Consider the following 9,776-nt stretch of genomic DNA (forward strand, 5'->3'; position numbering starts at 1 on the left):
CAGGAGGGGATGTGAGTGTGGGCCCCTGACTCCAGTCCCCTGACTCCGGAGCAGCCGCCTGGGAACTTTCTAGGGCCAGGTGGATGCCCTTGGGGTCCTAAAGGTGCCAAGCCCATACTCCTTAGCTGGATTTTGGCCCCAACGGGGATCTGTCCATGGGAAAGGTTCAGGGTCACTTCGTAATCTTCAGAGGCCTTGCCTCGGTTCTCTCCTGCTGTCCTGTGACCCTGGTGTTCCAGGAACACTCAGGCCACGTGAGGGGAGGAACCACTGCCTAGAACTTTGACCAGCACCAGGGCTGCTGACCACTGACCATCCCAGAGGCCCTTCTATTCCCGAGGAAGAGCCAGGGCAGCCGGTCCCTGCCCCTCACGGTAGGTCTCTTGGGGTCACTGCAGGGCTCCGGGGTCTATGGGAGAGGGGAGGAATCTGGCCTGGGGTCCTTGCTCAGGAGCAGGAGATAGGCTGACCACTCCTCCCAGGTTTCAGAGCATGTCCCCAGCTCCAGGCAGGCTGCACTTTCTGTGTCCCCCTGCCTGGGTGGGAGAAGCGCCGGAGATACTCAGCCAGGGTGGTGTTGGGCTGGGGCAGGAGGCAGGTCACAGTAGGGGGATTCTGAGATGAAGGGGACCTGGTCCCTGTGCTCAGAGAGCTCCTAGTGAATGGTGGGGATAAGTAGTGTGACCATATGTCTAGGTGTGCCTGGTTCCACCCTCATTTATGCTTGTCTTCGTGGAATAATTATCAGTAGTGCCCCTTTTATTCCCAGCAGGGTCCAGTTTGCATAATAGAGTATAGTCAGTCTAGAAATAAAGCATGTATGTGGCAACCTTTTATTATTAGAACATTTATTATTTGCCAGGCACTGTATTAAGTGCTTTATTAATTACCATCTAATTTAGCATCTTTATCATCCAGTTGAGTGCTAATTTTAACACTAAGGGATAGGGCTATAATCATGCATTGGGAAACTGAGGCTTGGCGAGCTGGAGTGGGCAGCCCTAGACCACACAGCTAGTAGGTAGTGGTGTCAGAATTTGTACCTAGGGCTCAACGCTGACAGAGCCCCAGTCCACAAAGCAGGACAAAGAGTAAGCTATAGCTAGCTATAGGCTCATGAGAGCCACAAGCACATTTGTTCAATTCAACACCCAGGGCCCGAGCACCTTCTCTGTGAGCATCCCCAGGCCAGGTGCTGGGGTGCACAGCCAGGTAAGAGATGCTGCAGGTGGCAGGACTCCTCCCCCAGGGGCTCATGGTCAGATGGTGCAATTGAGCAGAATGCAAAGCAGAAGGACCCACGTGTTCAATAGAAGACATGACACCTGTGGAATCCAAAGGAGGCGCAGTCACGGAAGGCTTCCCTGGGGAGGTGTGACTTGGGTTGGCCTGGAGGGCAGCAGGGTGGGGAGGGCTGGCTGGCAGGGGAGGGGCCAAGGCAGGAACCCAGCCCAGGTCCCACTGCCCCAGCCACTTGCCTTATCTCTCTGGGTTGAAAGGAAAGGGGACCAGGGTTCCAGGGACCTGATGGGACAGTCAGAGGCTCCGATGAGTCTTGGAAGCCCCTCTTCCTGTTCCCAGATGTACTGCAGCCCAAGCAGCTAAATCCAGGCCTGTTGGTGAGACAGACCCTGACGTGGACACCCTAAGTCAAGCAGCAGTCCCCAGGGGAGCGGGGGCAGGGCTGGGCTCCCACCATCCTCTGGAAGGAGTGAGGGCCGGCTCTGTGGTGGATGACAAGCTTGTTTGTGGCACACGCAGATATGTACCCACCGGAAAGCAACCAGTCACGCCTCCCCACCCCATAAAAGCCAGGCTTCCTCAGCTTGCTGAAAGCACGGAACATTTCTGTGGGCATTTGCTGGTCTCTGCACACAGGCAGAAGTGGTTTCTCAGATGACAAGCAGGAATCTTCTGGCAGCCGCCCCACTGTCCCCTCTGGTGCCAGCCTCCATGGTACCGAGGCAGGGACAGTTCTTATCTCCAGAGCCCCTGGTGACCTGCTCTTAAGTGTGGCTTGGCGAAGGGGCCCGAGTATAGGGGCATCCTGGCCAGAGCCAGCGGAATCTGAGCCCCACTAAGCCAGGGACAAAACAATCACCCATTTCCCGTGGCTAAGGAAGAAAGAGCTGGAAAAAGTGCTGTGGAGAGGGATCTCGCTGGGCCATAAATGAAGTGGTTGGGTGATCTCATCCGTTTTTCTTTAGCTGACTTCTGCGACTACTTCAGAACAGAGCTGGGGCTTCCCTGATCTGCTGCTGCTGAGCGCTCTCTGTGTGCCCCGCGCTGGCGGTGGAGCGCTCAGCACATTGTCTCATCCAGTCCCCAGAGCCACCCCACCAGGAGGGTAGTGCTGAAGCTTGCTGTTTTGAAGATGAGGCAGTTGAGGCACAGAGAATTTAAGTAATTCAGTCCAGCCCACACAGCTAATAAAGGAGAGACAAGATTTGAACTCAGACTGTCTGACTCCAGAACCCAAACTGTTAGCCATTCTAGAGCGATGTGAGAATGAGTCTTGGGCTGGGAATGGAGCGTTTGGAAATGATCAGTGTTCCCCACCTTCACTGTGAGGACCACTTGCTGCTTCCTCCCACCCCAGTGGACGGGGACAAGAGTCCTGCTCTGAATCTTAGAGGTCCTATTCTGGCCCTTCTCCCACCAGGACACCCCCAAGGGGTGAGAAGTTTGCAAGATCAAAGGGAGATGTTTGTCTGGAGGCTGTGTCCCCATTTTAAATCCTGCTTCTGGTACCTAGGTCCCAGGGCTTGTGTGGGTTGCCTCCCCACGTCCATCTTCCTTAGGCTGACCTGTCACAGAAGTGTGTGCCCTTAGGCTTGTGGGGTGCTGGGGGGCAGCTGTGGGTGGGGTCTCTACTCCCAGTATTGGAGAGAGTTAGGTGAGAGGGGAAGGGGACAGGCAGCAGGTGAGGTCCTTTGTAGGTGTTCACCTTGGGTCCTGCAAATGTGAGGATGGGTCTGCCTGTTCCAGAAGCCTCGTGTTGTCACTGCAAGCATCTTGCTGAGGACTCAGGCCATGGGGACCCATCCTGGCCCCACACGTCTTAGCTGTGTGCCCTCGGACCAGTCGCTGTAGCTCTGGGAGCCCCAGTGTTCCTGTTCTGGGAATTTCTGGATTTGCTCTGAGGATCAAGATGCAGGTGTGAGAGCTTTGGGAGCCAGCAGGTGGGCTTCACCTCCTTGCTTAGCCCCCCACATTAGAGAGGCCCCCCATCCCCAATGCCTGGGACTAAGCTGATTTGTTTACACGAATTTTCCATGCTGATGCAAGTCCTGAATTCTCAAGTTACTTCCTTTGTTGGAAAATTCTAAAGCACATTATTTCTGAGTGACAGTGGGTTAGAAGTCAGAGGCACAGCGGGGAGAGAGGACGCCTCCTAGGGCAGCTGGGCAGGTAGGCAAGGTCTCCCCCACGGGTCTTTTCCTTTCACCCGCGTCTCCAGCACCTGGCCTTGCTCTCCCAGTGAGGTTGGCCAGATGACCTCTAGGGCCCCCATGTCCATTCCCGTGGGATGTCATCTGGAAACTGCCTTTGAGAACCAAGGACCAGAGGGGTTAGCAGGAAGGGGACTGGGACATTGATGACATAATGACATGTTACAAGCAAGAATTGCTCCCTTCTTACTCTGTGGGGGAGAGGGGAAGGTTCAAGGCCACGCTCATGTTGGGCTGCGGTCATTCACTCCAGGCTGGATCCGTTCCAGGGAAGGGTAGGTCTGTCTCTCAAGCTGCTCAGCCTGGCTGTGGACGGTTCAGTCCCATGAAGCCTAGCCGAGCCACGGTGAGTCAACACTGCTGGATGCTGAGCGTACAGAGGACTACACTCATCTTCTCACAAAAAGGACAGTCTGAGAACCCATGATTCGGAGGACGAGGCTAAGGACTAAGATAAACATACCACCAGGTCCCTCGTTCCTGGGGTCAGAGAAGGCTTCTGTCAGGATCTGGGGGTTTTGTGGAAGGTCCTAGGGGCAGCCCAGGTGGCAGATGTGGGTGGGACCATGGCTACCTCATCCTTCTTCAGCCAGGGCCTCTGCTTCTGATCTGTTTTGTGTGCATACAATCTCAAATCTCATGCTAAGGCTGAACTCTGTAACACTGGTCTAAGGGTGGTAGGACCAGGAGGCTTGTCCCCTTCCCTCCTGTGTCCTGAGTGGCAGGCAGGTGCCGGCACTGTTAGAGACCTTCCCTACCACGGTGTAAAATCCACCTCCTGTGCCTTACCTGGGCGGCCATCAGAAAAGCCTCAAGGGAGGTATGCACTTTCTCAGGGAGAAACTGTTCCTTCTCTATTGTTTAGGTGGAAAAATTCCTGGGAAAACTGAGAGTTATTGAGTGAATGGGAAGAGGGTATAGGGGGCTTTTGTAAGCCGTGTTTGCATGTGAGCCCTTTGGCCACAAGCTGAACCTTGCGATGCAGGAGGCAGCCAGCAAAGGGGGCTTGGGGCCAGGATTTCCCAGCAGGGAGCCCGCTGTGAGTTCTTGCTGAGGACAGGTAAATTGAGAAAAACTACGATTATATTGCCTGAGAGTTTTCTCTTTCTTTCTGCCTTTCCTTTTTTCTGTCTACCTGTCTTCCTTTTTTCTTTAAAGCTAAACGTATTCTATCTAAAGGGCATTTTATTCTTCCTACTTTTTTCTTATTCCAATAAACTTTTCTGTAATGATGGTGGTTTGCAACATTTAACAATAGTTAACATGGTTTATTAATTGCTCACACTGCGGCAGACACTGTTCTAAAACTTTTATCTATATTTATTCATTTAATCCTCACAATTACCCTAACATGGTTAGCACTGTTATTATCCTCATTTTACAGATAAGGGAATTGAAGCATCTGCCCAAGGTCACATAGGTAGAATGTAATGGAGCTGGGATTCCAACTCATGGAACTTGACCACTACGAGACATGTAAATGGTGACGTGGGTGAGAGCGATAGTGACCTGGGGGTTGCAGATCCCTTACTGGGGCGATTAAACCCCCGTTGCTGTTGTCATGTGGGAATGTAAGCCCAACGCCCCTGAATCACCCTGAAATCTGGAAATGTTTACTGTGATATGGCTCAGTTTCTACCTACTGGCTAATGGTTCACATATAAAACAGACTGAGTGGTAAACCAAACATGTGTGTAAGGGGCATCACCAATTTGTGACCTGTGAGTGGATGCTGGCGTTTAAGAAAAAAAAATTAATATTTGGTGAACTGAAAACCTGGTCTCCTTCACTCATTTAAAACAAAAGCCCCCAAACAAAAATCTACCAGTCTATGGAATCTCTGCATCTGGGACCCTCCTGTCCACATGATGCTGGAAAGTTCCGTGGGCTCCATGGTGGTTGGGGGAGGGGGCGGAGGGAGTAGGAGGGGGCAGGAGGGGAGCACATGGGCAGCAGTACTGAGGAGCAGGCAGACTCATTTCAAGACAAGAGCCCGTCTTGTCCCTGCAGCTGTGCTCACTCTTAGTGAAGCAAGAGCAGATGGTAAGATCTCCTCATAATTAGGCTCTTGAAATGTGCTGAGATTTGGAAACTTGGGAAGAGTTATGGTTTAAAAATTTCCAATTTAGAAATAATCTGCCCATATTTTACAAATTATCTTAAAAATTCCACAGTATCCATGGTCTCCTTTTATACCTCTCTTCCATGCCTTTTGGTCTCATTTTCACCTATTTTTCCAATCTGGAAAGAACACAGGAAGTCCAGGAGACCAGGGGCTTGGTCCTGCCACTAACCAGCAGGGTGACTGTGGACAGGCCATGTGGCACCCTCACTGTCAGGAGGTCGGAACTCTGATCCTCACAGGCTGCTGTGAGATGGTATTAAAAACACAAACAGGCTCCCCATCTCCTGGCTCGCTGGCCAGTGTGCTGGTCACAGGACCACGCTGCTCTAGGTGAAGGTACTGCTTCTGTTTTCTCTTCCCACGTGGATCTAGGAGATGCTGCTCGGAGCCTGGCTGCACTGGGCTTGCCTCCTGCTCCTGGCCCAGCTTGCCCAGCCCTGCCCTGTGGGGTGTGACTGTTTCATCCAGGAGGTGTTCTGCTCTGATGAGGAGCTGGCTGCCATCCCACTGGACATCCCCTCCTATGCTACACACATCATCTTCGTAGAGACCTCGTTCACCACGGTGGGAGCCAGGGCCTTCAGCGGCAGCCCCAACCTGACCAAGGTGGTCTTCCTCAACACCAACGTGTGCCACTTCGGGCCGGATGCCTTCGGGGGGCTGCCAAGGCTTGAGGACCTGGAGATCACTGGCAGCACCTTCTCCAACCTCAGCGCCGATGTCTTCTCCAACCTGACCTCATTGGGCAAGTTCACCCTCAATTTCAACATGCTGGAGGCTCTGCCTGTGGGCTTCTTCCACCATATGGATGCACTGGAGTCCCTCCAGCTTCAGGGAAACCGGCTCCAGACCCTGACCGGGACAGTCTTCCAGCCTCTGAGACGTCTGAGGACCCTCAACCTCGCTCAGAACCTCCTGACCCAGCTGCCCGAGGAGCTGTTTGACCCCCTCTGCAGCCTGCAGACCCTGAAGCTGAGCAACAATGCGCTGACTGGCTTGCCCCAGGGGGTGTTCAGCAATCTGGGCAGACTGCAGGAACTCTCCCTGGATGGCAACAGCATCTCCGAGCTGCCTTCGGAAGTGTTCGCGCAGCTGTCCCGCCTGGAGAAGCTGTGGCTGCAGCGCAACGCCATCAGGCACCTGCCCTCGTCCGTCTTCTCTGCCCTGCGCAACCTGACCTTCCTGAACCTGCAGGGGAACAAGCTGCAGACGTTGCCCGCCGGCCTCTTCTCCCGTTCCCCTGGCCTGGTCAGCCTGTCCTTGTCCCACAACCAGCTGGAAACTGTTGCCGAGGGGGCCTTTGCCAACCTATCTGGCCTCAGTTTTCTCACGCTCTCACACAACGCCCTCACCCATCTCCCGGCTAGCATCTTCAGGGACCTGGAGGGGCTGATCAAACTCTACCTGGGTAGCAACAACCTGACGGCCTTGCACCCTGCCCTCTTTCAGAACCTGTCCAAACTTGAGGTGCTCAGCCTCTCCAAGAACCACCTGACCACGCTCCCGGAGGGCATCTTCGACACCAACTACAACCTGTTCAACCTCGCCCTCCATGGCAACCCTTGGCAGTGTGACTGCCACCTGGCCTACCTCTTCAACTGGTTGCACCAGTACAGCGACCGGCTCTTCAACATCCAGACCTACTGTGCCGGCCCCGCCTACCTGAAGGGCCAGGTGGTGCCTGCCTTGAAGGAGGAGCAGCTGGTGTGCCCCGTCGCTCGGGACCGCTTGGGCTTCCAGGCCCCGAGGCTGGAGGACAGGGAGCCAGGGGGTGGCTGGGATCTGGCTGTGGAGGAGAGGGCAGTGCGGGGCCGGTGCACCTACAGCAACACCGAGGGCACCGTGGTGCTGGCTTGTGATGAGGCCCAGTGTCGCTGGCTGAACATCCAGCTGTCCTCCAGGCAGGGCTCGGGCTTCCCAGCACTGGCGCTCAATGCCAGTCAGGAGTGGGACTTGAAGTCCAGCTGTGGCTCCGTGAGGGTCACTGTGTCCATTGAGGCCCGGGCAAGGAAGCCCTAGGCCCAGGGCATAGGGGCCAGGAGCTGGGCAGACGGCCTCTGGGCCTGACCAGGCAGGAGATGGCGGAGGGGAGCTGAAGCTTGGTGTTTTCAGATACAAGGGATGGACTTACATCTCCGAGGTGGAGGAGGTGGAGGCGGCTGGCTCCAGCACCCTGAGTCTCTGTCTCCCCTCTTCCTCCACTACCCCAGTCTGAGTCTGAGACCTCACAAGGCCTTCCTCAAGCTTTGCAAAGCACCCGCTAAAGCTGCATTGTGGTCCAGAGAATAAAATAACGCTGCTCCCCTGGTGTTTTTCTATTATTTAATGCCTACCCCCGTCTCATCCCGACCCAAGGTCCTCTTCCGCCCCTATTCCATTTCCACCCTCCTTTGACATCCAGTTAAAAGCCAATGCCTGTTTCTATTTTTCTGCCTGGAAACGTGTTTTTAATTGCTAAAGAGAAAAAGAGGAGACAACAGATGTAGAGGTGACTGGAAGGATGAGGGGCAGGAGCCTGACTTGGTGCACAGGGGACCCATGGGGTCAGTGCCCACCTCCAGTGCCTCCAGGAGAAATCAGGATGATGCAGCCTCAGGAAGGTAAACGCCGGCTGTTTGGCTTTCACAACACGAAGCCCCCAGAGAGAGAGCCATGGCTTTGCCTGTTCAGCCCCCAGGGGAGAAGAGGGAGCACGGTGAGCTGGGTGGGCTGGGGCCGACGCACTGCCCTCCTCAGCGTCTGCCTTTGGGGGTGCCGCTCACTCACCGAAGTGGTTCTCCTGTGGTTTTGGGGACCCCACCCTTTTACCCAAGCCCGATGGCTCTCAGTCTTTCCCAGCCACCTCTTCCATGCTGGCCTCCTCAGAGTTGCCTGTCCTTGAGGCTCCCTGGGTAATCCCCGTCCAGGCCCTTGAGGGGCAGATGCCGCCTCTATGCTGAGGACCTCACTCTCCATCCCGGGCTCTGGTTTTTGGCTCCATGATAAGACATCTGCCTGCTCAGTAGCCCCGTGTTCTATTATCACGGCCACAAACACGTCTAAACCAAACTCTGTCCCCAACTCCTGCGGGAGACCCACCCAGCAGATCACCAACCCCAGGAGCTGGGCATAGCCTCCAATCTCTCCTCCCCTTCATCCTCAGGGCCACCCAGTCACTGGGTGCTTCTGAAGGTCCCTCCGTCCATCGCTTCTTTCCCAGTCCCAGCCCAGGGAAGCTCTTGGCCCCCCTGGACTGAGCCACAGCATAGCCCCCTTTCTGGTTTCCCCACCTGCTGCAGGACAGGCTTGGTGAAGCGCTGGGGTCGGGGAGGGAGAAACAGGTCAGATGCACAGCAGACCCTCTGGGAACTCGTGGTCTGGTGGGAGAGGTCAGACAGGGGTGCACGGGAGGAAAACACAAACCCCCAGCAAAAGCTGCGGAGTTCAAGGGAGGTAAGGTCCGGGCAACCGAAGACCTCAGGAAGCTGCATTTGATTCTGGGCCTTGAAGAGGCAACGGGTAGCATAGGGAGGGCAAAGAGATTGCTCGAGAAGGGTGTGAACCAAGGGATGGAGACAGGCAAGCGAGTGAGGTCAGGGTCGAGGTCTCTGGAGCAGGGTGCTGGTGGGAGAGAAGGGGAGGATCCGCTGGAGCCACATCCCAAAGGGCCTCGATGCACCTAGCAAGGAGTTTGCATATTCATTAAGGATGCCCTGAGGAGGGTCACACCCCTGCCTGTGAGTCTGAGGAAAGCAAGAGACAGGGAAAACAGGACTCTTGCCTGGCTTGAGCTGAGAGCAACGAGGACCAGGGATGTCAAGGAAATAGAATGAAAAGTCTTCAGCATCCAAACAGCACATACACAGATGGATTACAAGATCGAAACGTGAATTACAGAAATGCAAATTCAAACAGTGTAAGTATCACTTTGTACCTGTCAACCCCACAAAATTTAGGAAGCTGGATCACTCCCAGTGTGGGCACAGGGGAGCCTCCAGGTACCCCTGGCAGGCACAGCCACTCCTCCGAGGACACTCCAGGAGGACTGAGTCAAATAAAGGGTTTGTTGAGGGGGTCAGGGGTCAGGTGGGTGAGGCTGGAAGACGGTGCCAGGGGGCTGGAGGGAAGAGAGAGAGAAACCCGTGGTGACCCTTCATTTTCTGTCCTAGAAGGTGGGGAGGACAGTGAAGCCAGTGATCAAGGGCAGGGGCAGTTCTGGG

The 9,776-nt window shown here is 54.9% G+C and overlaps 1 protein-coding gene across 2 annotated transcripts; it reads left to right on the forward strand.

Annotated features, from left to right (window-relative positions):
• Positions 1–227: 227 nt before the first annotated feature.
• Positions 228–7,885, forward strand: CPN2 (carboxypeptidase N subunit 2). 2 transcript variants are annotated; one of them, XM_010959270.3, is made up of 2 exons: positions 228–374; positions 5,950–7,885. In XM_010959270.3, exon 2 carries the CDS (start codon positions 5,953–5,955, stop codon positions 7,594–7,596), a length of 1,644 nt encoding a protein of 547 aa, XP_010957572.2. In that variant the 5' UTR covers positions 228–374; positions 5,950–5,952; the 3' UTR covers positions 7,597–7,885. The 2 variants fall into 2 exon arrangements, with proteins under 2 accessions (XP_010957572.2, XP_010957574.2); XM_010959272.3 differs by having other exon boundaries at positions 248–374; positions 5,953–7,885.
• Positions 7,886–9,776: the final 1,891 nt, after the last annotated feature.

The sequence above is a fragment of the Camelus bactrianus genome, chromosome 1, assembly GCF_048773025.1.
Source record: "Camelus bactrianus isolate YW-2024 breed Bactrian camel chromosome 1, ASM4877302v1, whole genome shotgun sequence".
Lineage (NCBI taxonomy): Eukaryota > Metazoa > Chordata > Mammalia > Artiodactyla > Camelidae > Camelus > Camelus bactrianus.